At 46.4% G+C, this 18,169-nt stretch overlaps 1 protein-coding gene across 2 annotated transcripts in view; it reads right to left on the bottom strand.

Moving 5' to 3' along the window:
- The window catches only part of SORL1 (sortilin related receptor 1), a 98,416-nt gene that overhangs the window by 33,553 nt on the left and 46,694 nt on the right, over window positions 1–18,169 (bottom strand). For both annotated transcript variants that reach the window (XM_019509976.1, XM_019509969.1), the window contains exons 13-25: window positions 16,691–16,869; window positions 14,642–14,828; window positions 13,467–13,595; window positions 13,147–13,232; window positions 11,168–11,340; window positions 10,235–10,366; window positions 9,105–9,196; window positions 8,181–8,427; window positions 5,831–5,969; window positions 3,821–3,994; window positions 3,614–3,727; window positions 2,624–2,746; window positions 1,328–1,447 (exon numbers count right to left, since the gene is read on the bottom strand). In XM_019509976.1, coding sequence (XP_019365521.1) covers window positions 1,328–1,447; window positions 2,624–2,746; window positions 3,614–3,727; window positions 3,821–3,994; window positions 5,831–5,969; window positions 8,181–8,427; window positions 9,105–9,196; window positions 10,235–10,366; window positions 11,168–11,340; window positions 13,147–13,232; window positions 13,467–13,595; window positions 14,642–14,828; window positions 16,691–16,869 — 1,895 coding nt within the window. The remainder of the gene's footprint in view (window positions 1–1,327; window positions 1,448–2,623; window positions 2,747–3,613; window positions 3,728–3,820; window positions 3,995–5,830; window positions 5,970–8,180; window positions 8,428–9,104; window positions 9,197–10,234; window positions 10,367–11,167; window positions 11,341–13,146; window positions 13,233–13,466; window positions 13,596–14,641; window positions 14,829–16,690; window positions 16,870–18,169) is intronic.

Consider the following 18,169-nt stretch of genomic DNA (forward strand, 5'->3'; position numbering starts at 1 on the left):
CCCTTCCAGCCCTAATGTCTATGAAATCTATGAAGAGCAGCCAGGCCATGTGAAGACCAGTGGCTGTCTGAGCTAAGCAGCCCCATCTCCTGGATAAATGAAATCACTTAGAAGTTATAAAGAACTCCCCTGTTTCCTTCATACTATTTAATGGTCACAAAATGATCACAGGTCAAGCAGGGAAATTAGGTTAGTGCACACCAACCTCTCTTCATGTTGTAACCACCAAGCCCTTTTCAAGGGAAAGTGTCCTTATTCATAACTCCAGGACCAACGGCACCCTTATGACTACTGACTGAACAGAACTTGTAAGGCAGGGTAAGCTTTTCAGTTCTTGCAAGCAAGGAAAGGGCACTATGGCCACAACACTGGGATCTGCCAGGGCACCCCTGCAAAAGTATAAAACGAAGGAAGCACTTGGTGAAGAGTCAGCCAACATGCAACAATTAAGTTGCAGGACTCAACGTATTGGAAACTAATCATGACTGAATAGGTTCTTGGCCTACTATGTAAATGCTATGCACCTACCGCACCTGACTGGCAGGATACCTGGCACAACTCAGATGGGGAAACCAAGGCATAGAATCTAAACAGCTTGGCAAAGTCACTCAGTAACTTGTCTGCACTGGGATCAAACACAGGATCTGGCCCTGAGTTCAGTATACAAGACCAGTGATTCTCAATCAGGGGGCCCCGAGATCCTTTTAGGGGTGTCGCAGGGTGCTGTGCAATATTAGCAGTGTGCAAACACCTACACATGATTCGCAAGATAAACTGAGAGATTTCAAATAAGAAGCCATAGTGTCAAAACCATTCTGGCCTGCTGCGGTCTTTCTGAGTTTGTTGCAAGAGAAGAACTGTTCCATTATTTTTCCAGAGTTAAAAGACAAGTGAAAGCTAAGAGCTGACATTTTCAAAAGAGTGACCTGAGCCTAACGAGGGGTGCCTTGAAACCAAAAAGGTTGAGAACCACTGTATTACACTATGGGGTGCTCTATGCAGACCTGATCCAAAGCTGTCCTTCCACTGACCTCAGAGGACACTGGATCTGTCCTTTACTTTCAGGAGGATTCTGCTTTAAACCTCACGCCACTGCCAATCAGCATTCCCTTACAGTAGTCACTAGTGCAAAATGCAGCAGCGATCTGGCAGTGGCAGTTTCAATCTCCTGCCTCTGAAGAGTTAAACTGACATCTTCCCTCATAGGCTGCTCTCTTCTATGCAAAGCACTACCCTAATACACCCCCTTTAGAGATGCTTAAAGCAGCTGACAGCTCGTAATGAGCAATTCCAGCACAGCGTTTATCGATCATATCAAAGTGCTTACCAGTGCAGTTTGCTTCGTCTGACCAGTCCCTGCAATCGTTATCACCGTCACACATCCAGGAAAGACGAATGCACATCCCCGAGCTGCAGCTGAATTCATCATTTCTACACTGGTGAGCCTCTGTGGACAAAGCCCATGGAGTTTAGAGGGGGTGGAAATCCAACACGAGCTACTAGCTGAGCAGGACAGGCTGAAACTACAAACCCGGCAGCCTAAGTGTTCAAAGTCTTGAAAGCTTGTTTAGCGTGTGGTTTCTAGTCCTGAAAGCCCAACAGCTACCACGTCATTCTGATTCCCATCCTCTGTGCTCATTTGGATTTAACAGCCCACCTCTCGTGAACTCTCCAAGGCAGACAGCCTGCCAGCTGGAAAAGCTGAGCACCACGCACTCCCGTTCGAGTGGCTGCAAGCTGCAGGGGCCTCAGAAAATGGAGCTGTGAGCCCCCTTTGCAATCTGGGATTTCAAGCTCTTTTGCAAGGGTGGTAATGACCTGGCTGGGTTATAAGTGCAGCACTGTTTTCTATCACAAACTGGAACCACTTGACACTGTGCCACTGACTGTTTAATAAGTTAATAAGGGCTTTTGTTTGCTTTTGATGGGAGGAGGTTGGGGCTGTTGATACAGGAAGCTCTGACTCCTATCCCTGCCTGCAAAAGCCCCTGGAGAACTAAGGGTTTCTTATCTTAGGAGACACTGTGGTAAAGGTGTTTCTGCCACACCCCTTCATCTGCAGCCATGGTGGCTTTTGGAGCTGTGTGAGATATGGGGAGGGGATGGGAGTGTCTCAAGGTGTTTTGGCATGAGTCTCAGATGAAACATGGCAAGACCTGGGGGCTGCACAAGCGGTGTCTAATCCTGGCTTAAGTACCTGGAGGAGGAATCTGAGGGCACTGATACAAGAGCCCCTTGCTGGCTCAGGGCATGCCTCAGGGAGGTGGGAGGAAAGGGGCTATCACTGTAACTTTCTTGCTCCGTTCTCTTGTGCAACCCACTGCACAATGCTGGCACTAGCAAAGGAGCAACCTAGATGTGTGGCAGGGATAGGACTGTGATGAGCTGGTCAGTGTGAAGCATGGGTGTCTCCCTGGGCTCTCCTTAGAGCTAGAGGCCCTACTTTGCACAGGAGCGCTCTCCTCTCTTCCTTCCACCTTTTCTGTCCCTGTGAGAGCAGGTTCACATCCCAGAGTGTGAAAAGAACAGTATGAGGCAAGGCTTTTTTTTCCCCGTTGGATGGCGGACGGGGAGAGACATCTGACGGAGACAAACAGCTCCTGGCTCTCCTCAGCGTACTCACTGCAGTGACTTTCATCGCTGTTATCTCCGCAGTCATCCTCAAGGTCGCATTTGTAGGACAGCGGGATGCAAGTCCCTGAGCCCTGGCAGTGGAACTGAGTCTCGGCATCGCACACTGTTGTGGCTAATGCATGCATGAGGAGACAAGGGAGAGGATTCAAGGTTGTCGTTTAAATAACTGCTCCCACCACCCAAACTCACCTGTCAAGTGCGGTCAAATAAAAACAAAGAAAAATGCAATGAAGGAGGCACCCATCACCAGAGCTACTCCCACTACCCTTACAACTAGCTCAATTAGAAACACACAGCAGGGTGATGATATGCTCACTGAACTCCTCCTAGACCTGCCAGGCTAGGGGTTCACGGTCTGTCCTGCAGACAGACCTGAAGCCAACTGCACCCTGCAACACCCACCAGCAAGCCAGGAGAGAGAGCCCGTCAGCCAGAGAAAAGAACAGCTAAGGGGGCAGTCTTCAAAACTGACTTGTCCTCACCAAGATGAGCCTTTTGGTCTGAGCGTGTAGCAGGTGGGCAAACAAGCCTGCTGTTAAGACTGGTCAAGCCTGGATTTTGGCATGTTTTCATTTGTTTGTCTATAAAGTCAAACTCTGAAGAAGGGTAAAGGCCTCTGACTCTGAGCTGCAGGTGCCGACATGCCTCGGGCACAAAACAAGTTCTAAATCTCGACCCAAATTTTGAAGTTGTCTCTATTTATATAAGGAGTGAACCAAACCCCCAGGCTTTGGGAAAGCTCAGCTACTTCTCTCACATCCTGCGTTCACTGGGTCTTGCCTGATTTTCTCTCAATAGGCGGCTTTGTCCTTTAATGCACCGGGGCGTTTCCTATAAGTTGGCCAAGAAGCTGAAAGGCTTGAAAGGAACATGGATTGATTGTAACTTCTCCTTCCTCCATCTTTGGTTACAGCATTTTACTCCCCAAACTGCCTCAATAAACCGTCCCGCATCAGGGAGCGACCTGGGGGGCACTTACGGCAGTTTTTCTCGTCGCTCATGTCTCCACAGTCATTATCGTTGTCACACTGCCAGATGCTGTTTATGCAGTTCCCATTGAAGCATCTGTACTGGTTGGGCAGACAGGTGTTTTCTAGAGCACAAACAAGCGGTGGTTAGTCCCGATGCCATTTTTTTGGGCCAAGTGATCTGAACCTATCTACTGCTACCCCGGATGCAGATTTACCTTCCTTTATGCAGGTGGTGTTCTTCATCCGATAGCCATGTGGGCACTCGCACCTCACTTCCCCCGATGGGAGCAGGCTGCTGGAGACTCCCTCTGGGCACTTGCAGCTCCTGCCATTGTTTGATTTTGGTAAGCAGAGCAGGCTGCAAGGCTTGGCAATGCAGGCATTCTGCCCTGTTTGGGGGGAACACCATCAGTATCCTGCACGGCCACACGCTGCATAGAGCCTGGGCCTTGGTCTCAGATCACCCCCTTGGTTCAAGCGGCTCTACTGGCTTCTCTGGAAACCAGCCCTACAGGGTTAGGTTTGGACTCTGGCCCTGGGAGGTACAGTTTTACACTCCTTTGGACTTTGGGAGCATGTTTTCTGTCTTACAAGATAAAACCCCCCGCCGGTATTAGTGAGAGTACGTGAGACCCACCACACAGGTACGTTGTGAACACTGGTTATGGCGAGGAGGAAGGCAAATCAAACTGTTTGGGCCGGAGACTGCTTTTGCCTTTATCTTCTGGGATCATAACACATTTGGGTCCCAATGCCTGACTGGGGCTCCTATGCTCTACTGCAATACGTGGAACTGGTAACACTAACCCAAAACTGAGACAAGCCTCTTCCTCTCCCTCTCTGCTTCATGTTTCATTTTAACTCCTTAGACTTCTCAAATCCAGGTGTCGGGGTCACTGTCCATTTCTGAAAAGCGAGACTAGAAAAGGGCCTCAAAGCCTTTGCCTGTTGTTTGCAGGGGCTGCAGTTCAGAAAAGTTTAAGAAGTGCAAGCCTCTCTGTAGTCAGCTGAAAACAAATCCCCTTCCAAAGACTACGTATGAAAGCACCAGAGAGCAAGGAGAGGCTATTGCTGGCTTCCATGTTACCAAGAGTGCTTCAAAACACAATTGCTCAAGTGCTTGTTAATCTGCATTTACAGACTCTTTCAGATTAGACTGAGGGCCTGCTGAGGCTTAAGCATGATTTAACAGTGACTGCTTCAAAGTGATGAGAAAGAGTCCACATTATTTCCAGGAAGCTGGGACGTCTTGGTGGAAATGGTCTATACATGGACCTGAGGTCGTTCAAAGGTGCTACTTTAAATCCCTATTTGGATGCATCTGCTGTAGCTCTATCCAAACCTGTAACTCTGAATGCTCTGTATCTGTGTCCCTGGTCAAAAGGGAACTCCTTCTCCAAGCTATCACTGTGTATCAATAAAATCTGCCTATTATCGAATGCAGAGATCATGGTCACTTTTGAGGGTTTGGGTCTGCCCCAAGCAAGCTATCTGGGTCATAAAACCAGTGCCAACAAACTCAAAGTCAAGAGGGGCAAGGGGGTGAGGGGTGTTGCATACCTATCTCTGGCTGAGACTCAACAACTCATTTCATTCAAGGTTACTAATGAGCTATCAGATGTTAATAACTATTAGCAACTATTGAACTGATGGGACACAAAGGAAGTATGAGAGAGACACATCCTCTATGATTTTAGCGCTAAGCTGTGATAAAGACATAATTACATACACACATCACACGGTTATGTATCTCCAGAAAGGACCACTGTCAACAAAGAGTCATTTCTTAATACTACAGCTAAGGTTTCAAGGTCTTCAAGAGGATTCAGGTGCATTTGCACAATGGAAATCTGAAGAAGGATGAGCCAGGGGTTAGAGCTTAGAAATGGGACTTGGAAAACAGATGGGACTTGGAAACTTGGTTTTCAATTCCCATCTCTACCACAGACCTCCCCTGCAATTTTGGGCAAGGTTTTCAATGCATTAGCTTTGCATGTGTAAAATGGGTAATTACTCCATGTAAAATGGGTAATTACTCCCCTGTCTCATGCAGTTCTGTGACCCAGACTGTGTGAAAGATTAGGAGGGGCTCAGGTAACAGGAGACAGACGCACACCTACAGCCCCCTTCATGGAACTCAACATCCATGTGACTTTGCTGACTTTTGAACATCTTAGCCTTACAGTTCACATAGGAAAGGATGGCAAACACACACTCGCAATTACCTGTTGTTTTTCCCCTGTAAAAGATCTTCATATCCATGATCCCATTTAATTGGCCAACTAGAATCTCCATTCTCGACCCACTGTACTTGGATGCTCTAAAAATACTCAGCTGTGACCAGTCGTTCCAGTAGATTTCATTCTGAAACATAAGCTTTGCTGCTTAGTGCAAACTAGACTTTGGTGCAGATAAGCAAATATAATGGACTCGAAATGCTGGGACCTCCCCAAACCATTTTGTTTTTGGAAGAAGATTTAAAAATCAGGAATTCCTGCTTAATTCTCATTGTTAATGAAGCCAACTAATGCAGACAACCAGTTTCACAAAGTCAGCTGCAGAGTAATGTCTCCTGTTTTACAGACGTTGATAGTACCCTGGAGGTTTCATATATGGCTAATGCTATTTTAAACTTGTCTCTTGTTTTTCATGCAACTTTGAATCACAGTGCAAAGCTGGGGCAGTATTTTCTGGTTTACAGATGGGGACCCTGGGATGTATTGCTTTCAAATGATCTGCCAACAGCTTTCTGTCTCTTGCTCCATTACTGCTTGCTCCTGCTTGTATGGAAACAACAGGGTAAGTGTGAATAAAACTTAGTATAGCATGAATATGAAGCTAGGCTCAGACAAGAAGGCAGCTCTCTAGGCTATCCTGGCTCTCAACCTGAGAGTCTCAGAAGAATAGGTATATCAGAATCCTTCTTAAAGCCAAAGGAGTTAAGACAGGCCTAAACTAGACCTGTGCAGAACTGAAACGAAAGCCACCTCTGCTGACAACAGCACAACTTCACTAAACTAGGACAGAGCTTAAAGTGAGCCTGGCACCACCTCATACTGCCTGCTGCCTATCACAGTTTCAATTCCAACCTGGGGTAATTTGAGCTGAGCCAGGCTCTGAGATTTGGGGGTCTGTGTGAATATGTTTCATAGTTTCACAGTTTCTAGGGTCGGAAGGGACCTGAGCAGATCATCAAGTCCGATCCCCTGCCATGGCAGGAAAGAGTACTGGGGTCAAATGACCCCAGCAAGGTGACTGTCTAGCCTTGTCAAGACCCCCAGGGTAGGAGCCAGCACCACTTCGCTTGGACGTTGGTTCCAGATCCTAGCCGCCCTGACCGTGAAGTAGCGCTTCCTGATGTCGAATCTGAATCTACCCTCCGCCAGCTTGTGACCGTTGTTCCTGGTCTCTCCTGGCTGTGCTCAGGGGAACAGTGACTCCCCCAATGCCTTCTGATCCCCCCTGACTAGTTTGTAACAGGCCACAAGATCCCCCCTCAGCCTTCTCTTGTGGAGACTGAACAGGTTCAGGTCCCAGCGCCTCTTCTCGTGGGGCCTGCCCTGCTGCCCCCTGATCATGCGAGTGGCCTCCTCTGGACCCTCTCCATGCTGTCCACATCCCTCCTGAAGTGCAGCGCCCAGAACTGGACGCAGTGCTCCAGCTGTGGCCTGACCAGTGCCGCATAAAGGGGGAGCATCACCTCTCTGGACCTGTTCGAGATGCATCTGTGGATGCATGACAAGGTGCGGTTGGCCTTCCTGACCGCGTCCCCACACTGCCGGCCCATGTTCTTCTTGGCATCAATGATGACTCCAAGATCCTTTTCTGCCTCTGCACTGATGAGAAGGGAGTTCCCCAACCTGTAGGTATGGTGCCGGTTGTTCCTCCCCAGGTGCAGCACCTTGCACTTGTCAGTGTTGAATCCCATCCTATTCTCATCCGCCCACCCCTGTAACCTGTCTAGGTCTGATTGCAGCCTATTCCTCCCTTCTAGCGTGCCCATTTCCCCCCACATCTTAGTGTCATCAGCAAATTTGAACAGGGTGCTTTTTACCCCCTCGTTCAAGTCGCTGATGAAGACATTGAACAGTGCGGGCCCGAGGACCGAGCCCTGTGGGACCCCACTGCCCACATCCCTCCAGGTCGAACATGACCCATCCACCACCACTCTCTGGGTGCGGCCCTCCAGCCAGCTGGTGACACATCTGACTGTGTGGGTGTCGATACCACAGCCCCCCAGTTTCTTAATGAGAACGGGGTGAGAGACAGTCTTTCTGGATTTTCAGAAGACCTTTGACACTATGTCCACTGCTACCCCTGCGTCTAAGGATTTGGTGACCTGGTCGTAGAAGGCCATGTTGGTTGCCACTGAGCATAATCTCCCCCGCTGGCCCCTCGTGGATATGTGCCAGGATAACTCTCTCAAAAAGCTTACCCAGGATGGAGGTAAGACTGACTGGCCAGAACTAACAGGGGTCCAAAAGCCCTAACTCCCAACACACTGCAAAATGAAGAGCATATATGGTAATGTGACTGATTATATATACCTACATTGTGAGATCACTACACAAATACCTTGAATACAGCGATAGCATAGGGGTGCGGAAGGCTGTCCAGGATCATGGATCTCTGCATTCCATTGAAATCCACCCTCTCGATTCTATCCATGTAAGCCTCTGTCCAGTAGATCCACTGATCGTCCACAGAAATGCCATTTGGCCACCGCACTCCCACAGAGACAATGCAGCTGGCTGATGAACCATCCATATCACTTCTGTAAATGCCCGGTCTTGAGTCTCCCCAGTCAGTCCAGAACATCAACCTGATAAGGGCCATTAAAAGAGTGTATTGAAAGTAGTGAAAGGCTTCATCAAAACTGGCTTCCAAATGAAAGAGATCTCAGCCTTCAAACCTTCTTGCAAGGAAGAACATGTCTTTGTAATTAGGACTCGCCCAGGACAAAGAATAGGTTCCAGGTGTCTAAACTACATGAACCAAAAGCAGTTCAGAATATATCTAGGCTGGGGTCCCTGTAGATGTACCCCAGCTGGCTTTAAACAATCTAGCTTGTGCTATGGGAGCATTGTGGCCAGGAGAGCAGGGAGTCTAGCATGCAAAACCCATTGAGAAGACGAGCAGATGATCAGGCAATTAGCCTCCACTAAGCTTGGTCCTGGGAAGATGAGTTGTTAGGTCAAATCCTCACATACATGCAAGGAACAGCCCAGCTCTCTGCTGTTAACAGTGTTGCAGGTAGGAAGTTATGGTAAGTGAAGTGCAGTTTAGCTAAAATGGAAAGCTGATCCCAACCCAAATTCAAGTGAAGTTCACCTACCCTCACTGTAGTCAAAGCAGAGGAATGCAGCTTTCAAAATAGCATGTCAAAGACACAATACCAGTGTCTTGTATTAATTTAATACTGATGAAAAGCACTAGATTCTCTTGGTTGGTTTTAATAAGACACGTGAGCATACCTGATCACAGACAGGTCCTACTCACCCTTCTTTGGGAACCAGAGCCAGGGCTCTGGGCCGTTCAAGCACAGAAGAATTTAAAACAGTGAATCTCAAGTCTCCATCTGGGTTGGCAACCTATAGCATGAAATGCAAGGATAAAGTTTATTGTTTGCAATATGGAAAGCAATTGCATTGTTTAAAATTAAATGACATTCTACGGCATTTAATTACATCCATATAGCAAATGGCCATTCAAAGTATATGGGCATGACAAACAGTTATCTTAAGGCAAGTGATAAAAGTTTATGGGCTTGCTTTATTTATGTCATTCCTACATTACTGAACCAACTGCTTAGCGCCATAATGCACTCTGTGCAACTAATTAAATCCCTGCGCATTACACATGGGAGATTGTTCATCTAAAGATGCTCAAATAACGTGTCATGGGTAAATTAGTAGTCGAGTTTACCCACTTCTAATGTTTGCCACTAACTCAGAATCTGACCTTAATGTTGATGAACATGTTCATTATTGGGAGAAGCTGATGAACAACTGATACCAATACACCTCAGCCAATGGGCTGCTTGGGATTCTTCATTTTGATTGCTTCCAGGAAGTAATTTGTCACCTGCCTTAAACCACATGGTATTATGTCTACTTTCTGATTGGACAACTGAAACTTTTAAGTTGGAAAACCAGGGAGAGTGAGTAACAGAAACCCAGTTTTGGGGAGAGTTGCCTTTGGTGCTAAAATCCGTATGTTTTTAGGATTCACCATTATTTTCATGAGGGAGCTGCCAAGCACTAGCAAACAACCAACACTAGTGGAAAGAACGTGTCACTTTTACTTGGAAAATTCTTATAAATCCCATTTTTTTGGGGGCTGTTCAGCCAGACTGTCAAATTAATACAATGACATCACAGTCCCAGTTTAAATGCACAAGCCCCAACCCTAGTCCATTTTATGAACACAGAATAGCAATACATCCAAATACTGAACCCTTGGGTGTGAATGGCAGGTGCCTTTAATGCCCCTGACCAGACACAAAGCATTCAGCCTCCCTGGCACAGCAGTGGGGAACTCGGGGCAATGCATTGTTTAATGGATTTACAGCGTGCTTGACTCTCAACAATGTGGCTGAATTTACTTATGGAGACTGGTTGTAGACATACCTCAATTTTTGAAATACCAGCATTGACCCAGTAAAGCAGCTGACTGAGAGGTTCAAAAGCCAAAGCTTCCACTGTTTCTAGGCCAGTACTGATGATTATCTCCTGTCCAGAGCTGCCATTTAGACAAAGTCGCTATAAGAAAAGAAAAAAAAAGCCTTAACATTAGCATGCACAGTTGTTTGAGGCGGGAAATTAAAAAAAAGCCATAGAAGAGAGAAGCCTATCAATGGTATTTGCCTATCAAAGCAGGTATATTATGGCTCCAGGGAATGCATTCACTTCCAGGGTGGTGGCAGGCAGCAAGCTAGACAACAGGTACTCAGTACAGGAGAAGTATCAGAAAAATTTGCCTAGGGACAATAGAGGACTATGCTCCTCTGGTGAAACATGCTGTCCTCTGTGTTCATTCAAAGCAGGCAGAACGCGCTTTGCAAAGTGCTTTGCAATGGTTTTTAGTGTTATGCCCTGAGGAACATCACAAAATCAACTGAAATTCTCCACCTTGGGAGAAGGCTGAAGAGCTGAGTCAACCCTGCAGGAAAGCTAACCCCTGATTCCAGGGCACTTTCGTGTTTCAAGCCCGAGGTGTAGACAAAGAATCCAACTTACCCCGTTTGCAACACATGCTAATTCTTTCCTATCAATTTTTTCTTCGAGCACCCACTATACGGCCAACAAATTGGGTATAGCAGGCTAGTGTAAATCAGTGGAGCAAGGATCTGGCCTGTATAATGCATGAGAAATCCCTGATGAGACTAACCTCCTAAAATAGGTTAAATTAGGGCCCTATTTTCATGAAGTGTACCTTGAAGGGTAGATCAGAGCCCTGACTACAGCTACATTTTTCATTAGTGCACGTACAGGGTATACAGCCTCCTAGGAAGACATCCTAAAGCATCATGCTGTATAGAGATGGACCAAGTGCCCACTCACCTGTATGATGTCAAGAGTTACATCTGCCCAGTACAAGCAGTTGTGATCATAATCAAAATCCAAGGCCACTGCCCCTTGCAAGCCAGTTAAAGGCAACTCTTCACTTATTCCAGAAGAGAGATCATAACGGTGGATAGAGTAGCGCGTGGCATACAAAATAAACTCGTTCTCCTCTAGGGAAACATAGAATTGGTTATACAGAAGTCCTTTGCATGAGTTACTCTGAGGATAAAGCAAATAAACTTTTCATTTCTTACCAGAACTGCATATTAAAGGCTTTCACATAAAAGAGAATACGACCCTTAATCTTATGGGAAATTAGGTTTGATTAGCATACATCAGCATCCACAGACTACCGTTATTCACACTCAAAAGTGACAGGAAAATATTATTGCCATAATATTATCAAAGCAGATAAAAGGGATTGAAAATTGCAGAAATGATTCTGAAGTTTTTTTCTTTCTTCGCATTTGCTATTTTGTCAATTTAGAAAAATCAAAGCTTCTCCTTCCACTGGAGCTAAATTCATTTAATGCTTATGCACCACAATGATGCCTTGACTGACTCTTTGTGCTCTACCATAACACAAGACTTTCTGTACAGTGCCTTGCACAATGGAGTTACAGTCCATGACTAGGGCTCGCAGGTGTTACCGCAATACTAATAAACATCAATAATATTAATTATACCGGTAATTGTAATAACAAAAACTCACCAGCCATTCTTAACCAGCTTAGATAGGTATGCAGAAATGCTAGAGCTGAAAGAACTGCCATCCTGCAAAGCAACATACATCCAAAGAGCAACAGCAGCTATCCTGGGAGCGCCCCATACATAAACACTTGAAATGCTTGCCAAGTTTAAGGTTTTCCTCCCTAAGCTGGGGAAATCTGCATAGCATGACTAAAACCTCTGTAAATAATGAGCAGAAAAGCCGAGTCTGTATCAGCAAGAACTCTACCGAGCAAAACATTCCTTGTGCCAGGCCACAGGTCTTCTCTAGCTAACAGATTCATCTTTACCATTTCCATTCCAAGTCTGTATTTTTTATGGCACCCCTGGGTTCACCTGGAATGGATATCTTAAACTTCTGCTGCACGTGGGAAGAGATTCAGATAAGACTTGCAGAAGTGGCAAAAGGGAATTAGATATTTAGTTTCCATAAAATGGGAACTGGATACTAAAATCCTTCAGGCTCCTTTGAAAAATCTCAGTTCTGGACTGTGTACCAAAGCCAGGTGAGGTTTGCTCTTGCCAAGGGACGTCCCTGCATTTGTAATTACTGTGCTCTGCCTGTCTATATGATGCAGGTCAGTCGGAGGGCTGGGAGACACACTCGATGGCTTCTAACCAAAGCCAGCTAAGGTCAACAGACTGTCTCCCAATGACTTCAGCACGGTTTGGATCAGGCCACTGACTGCAGAAAACATTTTTCTCTCTTGCAATGGCATGTTAATCAACCTGCTCATGACGGAAGATTAAATTAAGGCTCTAACAAACAGAATGCAAATAGCTTCGGCAGCACGTGGTTGGATAAGATCTCTTCAGTGCCCTCTGTGTCTGGGGAGAGGCAATTTCTTCTTGGACTTGCCTGAATCACACTAGTGTGGCATGCAAGGGTAAATGTTGCCCTGCCCTGGCATGGAAAGCCAGGACTGACTTTTAATCTGACCTCTAATGAGCTGGAGAATCCAAACCTCATCGCACTTCACAATGAAATTCCAGCTTCCAAAATCAGAAACTTCCCTTAATTGAATAGGAGCAAGGATGCGCCTGGAAAAACCCTATCAGGAACCCAGAAGGGAGAAAAGACCCTGGGTTATTTACCTACTAAGCTACTTTGGCTGCTGTTCTTGTACCTTGGCCAGATCTCTGAAAGTCCCATAGGAGTTTCTATATAGTCCTTGGGCAGGCAGGCACACAATTGTTGACTTAATGAATGAAGCCATCATGGCTAAAATACTCCCAAGCCTACTTACCTGCTAGAGGGCATGGCACCAGCTCCCCTTCTAGTCGGGATTCAATGTCTCCACCCGCACACATGTCCCCAGAGATCTTGCGGTATCTGGAATGTATAAATACATGTGCAATATTTAAAGGAAGTGGTCAGCATACTGTCATGTGTAATTAATGCAAGAAACTGGTTCTGGCAGGATTTACAACAGACTAGCATGCATTATGCTGTGAATCCTGGGCTTGTATCCCAGTTAATCTGTATTAATGCAATCCTTCCTTTAGCAGAAATTTCCTAAGTCCTGTCATGGGAAAATCAAGTTCCTCACCCATGCACAGTACATACCCTCTTGTCTTCCTGTAAGTTGAGCCAACAGGGCAAGGAACAGGAGGGGAAAATGGTTTCCCAGCAAATTCAGGATCAGGGACACAGACTTCTAATGATAAATCGTCACTTAGTTTAAAGCCAAAGTCGCTGAGAGGGGAGGAAGGAAAGAAAAAGAAAATGTTGTGATGTTATACAGATATGTTCACAGGTCCTTTCCAACAAAGGGCTTGGGACACTCATCTGCTTATCAGTAGCATTCAGATTAATACTAATGCGTTGTGATCAGACAGCAGCTTTCATCAAGCAATTTCAAAACACGTTGCATGTGTCAAGCTAACAAGCCTCCCAACAGCTTTAGCAGCATGATCTTGGGAAGAGGGCACTGGACTGGGACTCTAGTGAGCAGGTCACATCACCGCCCCCGCCTCAGTTTCCCAGCAATACGGAGGGAGCAATGCTCCGCTTCACTATAAAAGGCTTTGAAAATCTTGCAAGCAAAATGCTACAGAAGAGCCTTGTTATAACTGCAGGCAGGTAAACTGAGGCACACACCACTCAAATGATTTTGCCCACAGGTTACACAGTACTGGGCTGTCATACTGGGAAGCAGAAGCCAGCAGTCCTGACTCTCAGTCTGTCCCATTCCTCTTTAACCCTAAATGGGAGATGAGCCCTTGAAAACTCTGGCTCTGAGCTTTCAAAAGGCTGGCCCACGCCCACCCAACAGTTCACTCATTAATGAAAACCCCCTTCCGTCTGCCTGTCGCAGCAACGCTCCCTTATCTTGACAGTTGTTTAGTTTCACTGAAGTGTAAATTAAAAATAAAATTATACGGCAGCACCGGTTGCGTCACTCTGGTCGAAGGGTCTCTTGGCTTTTTCTATAGCTGGCCTCTACATTTGAATGGGAAATTGTCTTCATTCATTTTAAAGAGGTGATAAAGTAATAACACTGTGCTCCTCCACAGCACCTTTCAGAGGTTTTCAAAGTGCTTGAAAAACATTAATTAAGTCTCATGCTCCCCATTAATGAAAGGATGTTTTTGGTCTATTTCGTTTCCTCTCTGCTATAAAACCGGCGGTGGATACAAGGCGCTAAATAAATTGGATCTGTTTGTTCACTCCATGCTATTAGTCATTGATATTTATCTTAGAATTACAATCCAGACTAAGGGAAATTAATTGCTACTTACCATTCAAAGTCTTCCCTTGTACAAGAGCAGTTGGAGACCATCACGGGTCTATCGAAATCTTCTCCATTAAAACAAGTCGCATGAGGAGTCCTCCTTTTGAAAACTGTTTTATGCCCCAGTAAACACTCATTACCTCGTTCATCGGAGGGTGACCACAGCTTGTAATCATTCTCAGTGCAAGGGACTCCTGTGACAAGCGACAGGATTGGGTTAAAGGACAGCCACGGTCTCTATGTAACCAAAACTCAGGATTTAGGAAGGTGTGGGGTCTGACTGCCTTTTGTCCTCGCGCCTGAAGTTATTATTTATATGTGTGCAGTGTAAAATGCTAGAGGCCTGAGTCTGAGAGCCTGTGCCTGTTACTGAGATGGAAGCCAAAGATGTGAAACGCCTCTGAAAGTCAGCTGATTTCCTGACATTTGGCTCTCTGCATGGGTGCACATCACCACAAAAGGCTGTGGAGAAACAGCCCAAGTGTTCTGTCTTATCAAGATCCTGATGCCCTGATATCTTATGCCCTTGAGTGAAAGGCTGCACTGTTTTTACAGCTTCTGTGCTGACACACTGCAATTTAAAGGACTCCTTTCCTCAAGAAGCCTTGGCAAGTTCCCCAGAGTCCAGCCCAGTAACGCAGGGGATGATTTTTGCTTCAGTGCAGAACTGCATTTTGAACCCTCCTTACACCCAGCATGTAACTGGACGGCGCAGAGGCTGGACAACGAAGCCTTTCCCACCTCCAGTTCGACCATTCAGTTCTGGCTGAGCAGAAATCCATTACCAGCTGACAACTGCTCCACAGCCAGGGCAAAACACGCACGGTCCATCTCAACACCGCGTCTTGTGAACTAAGAAAAGCACCATCACCACTACTCGCAGAGGAGAGGCTCAGGAATGGATGGACCATCCAGGCAGGAGCCATTCCTAGTGTCAGAGTCGGGATGCGTCCCAGGTTTTGGGAGCTCCTTGCCCTTCTGCACAGATATAGTAAGGGCATCAGTTGCTAGGGCTGTTCATCAGGTACTTTACAACAGCACTTTTCTTTCCCGGATCCTGTTTTCCCCTCTCTCTCCCCGACTCGGCAGCGTGAATCATCTAGACCTCCACACAAGTCAATGGAGCGATACCAGCATGCGCCAGCCCCAAACAAAAGATAAAGGGAGACTAATTCAATTCAAAGTGCGCAGCACAGGGAAAAACAGAGACATTTGGTGACAGAAGGGAATAAACAACTCCACTGCTAACAACAGCGCATTTGCGACGCCTTATTTAAATGAAGCCGTGCCGGTTCCCAAAGAGATCCATCCATAACCAGACGACAAGGGAATTGGTTATAAATTTTAGTCGAGCAAATTCCTCTGCCGAGTTTAACCGTTCTTTGATTAAAACGCTACTTCGCAATCAAAGCTGAAATCAGTTATGAAACATTCATGGGCATGGCTTACAGAAATGGATTTTTTTATTCCCTTTGCTTTTTAAAATCCTGCCAGTATAAGAATTAAGCACATTTGCATTTGTTCTCTCTAGCTCAAATTTCCTCTACCATTGCAAACTGAAAATATTATGTGAACAATGAGCCAGGGACACAGAATTGGAGAAAGGGACAAGATGTCACTCGGCATGAATAACTGAGTGACGACCTCTGGGCAACAGGCCCTGGCCTGCAAAGAGGCCCATGTCAGTACAGCCCTAAAGCCGTGGACATGCTATGAGAACTGGGCTCAAAAGGTGGCTTGAAAAGTGGAACTAGAGCTCCTAAGTCTCTTGAATGCTTTTGAAAGTCTCATCCTATAGCTCAGATCAGCAGATCACGGCCTTTCTTTGTCATTCTCTGTAGGTAAGTGATGAGTCTATGAGGCAAAGATGCAAGAACTATCCAAGGCCCTATTTGTCTCCAAATTAATAGTCAGTGAGGAAAGCAATAGCACCTGTTGCTTTTTCAATAGACATGAGTGGGTTTGAATTGTGAAGGAAAAGCAAAAGGCTGGGATCAATACACGGTACCCGCAGGATCCAAGAGCAGGTGAACACTTCATATGCCCGTTCCCTTACCAAGCACATCAGTGGTGTTGATCTGTAGTATCAACCAGCTGTGACCATTCTCTTTGTAGGAGCCAAAGATGGTGAATATAGTGCTCTTCTCCCCAGGTTCAGTGAGCAGCCCGTATACAAATACTGGCTTATCTGAGAAAGTGAACGTTTTCCAGGTCTCCCCTTCATTTGTGCTATACCTGGAAGGGAAGAGACAAGGATATAGCACTGCTGTAAAAACAGGAATCCAGCAGAGATGTATTTGCCTATTTCAAAACGTGCATAGACTGTTAAAATCAGGTATTTTCAAAACCACAGCAGATTATCCTTGGCCCTAATCCCTTTGCTTCCATCTGCAGACCTCAACGTGCTTAACAAAGGAAGGTCAGAACCATTAGCCTTGCTATTCAGGAGGAGAAACTGAGGCGCAAATAGGTCTAACAACTTGCTCGAGGTCACTGGTAGAGTCAGGACAAGGAGATGGGTCTCCTGACTCCCAATCTGGTGTCCTATGTACTGGCTTACACCATGCCAATATTCAGAAAGGACAGCAAGCAGATGCAGAGACTGTAAGGGCCACTGCTTATTTCTCATATGTGCATGCATACGCACGCACGCACGCACACCGTAGGGAAACGAGAGCCAAGCGTTGCCATATTATTTGAAATTCTGTAGAGGAAGAAAAGCCAGAGCTTGTGACAGTTGGTACAAAATCTGACAGATGTTGGGTGGTTTCCAACCCCACAGATGTGCGCTGGAACGTATTAAAGTTGTCCCGAGGGCTCGCTTCCCTTTGTCACAGAAAATGACCCTGAAGTGCCATGATATTTCGGGGACAGCGGATCTGTGAAGGCAGCATGTGTGCTCCCTCAACATGCACCTAATGATGCTTATATAACACACCAGAAGTTTTGGCTCTTAATTTTTAGCTGCTGAAGCTGTGGAGCTCAAAGGGCATGCTCCGTCTAAATGTGCATCTCTGGTGCCTATTTAACTCTTGTTGGAATCAATGGTCTCCTGCTTAACGTTTAAAAATTAAGCTCCTAAAATCAATTCACCGGTATAGATCAGCTGAGAGGGAAAAAAAGCCTCTTGAGTGTTCACAGAAAAAAAAAAAGCCCCAAGAAAAGTCCACCCAAACATCTAGCAGCAAGGAGAAATGGTAAATTAGACCCCAGGGCTGGACTCCAAGGCAGAGCAGCTGGCTGGGGCACAGTTTGCCTCGAAACGGGGCAGCAGCCAGCCCAGGGTGCTCAGGATGGCTGCCCCAGCTGGGGCTCTGCAGCACGCAGAGATGAGGGAGCAGACCACGCTGGGCTGCCTGCTCCCTTGTCTCCACGTGCCAGTTGGGGCACGGGGTGCCTCAGTATAGGGGCTGCCTGCCAGCTGGCCCCACACTGCAGCCCCCTGTACCCTAGCCAGCCCCCCCCCGCGCGCGCGCGCGCACACACACACACACACACACACACACACACAGTACATTGAGCAGTGGCACAATGT

Source organism: Gavialis gangeticus, unplaced genomic scaffold, assembly GCF_001723915.1.
Source record: "Gavialis gangeticus isolate Ggan-Ray unplaced genomic scaffold, GavGan_comp1, whole genome shotgun sequence".
NCBI classification, from domain to species: domain Eukaryota; kingdom Metazoa; phylum Chordata; order Crocodylia; family Gavialidae; genus Gavialis; species Gavialis gangeticus.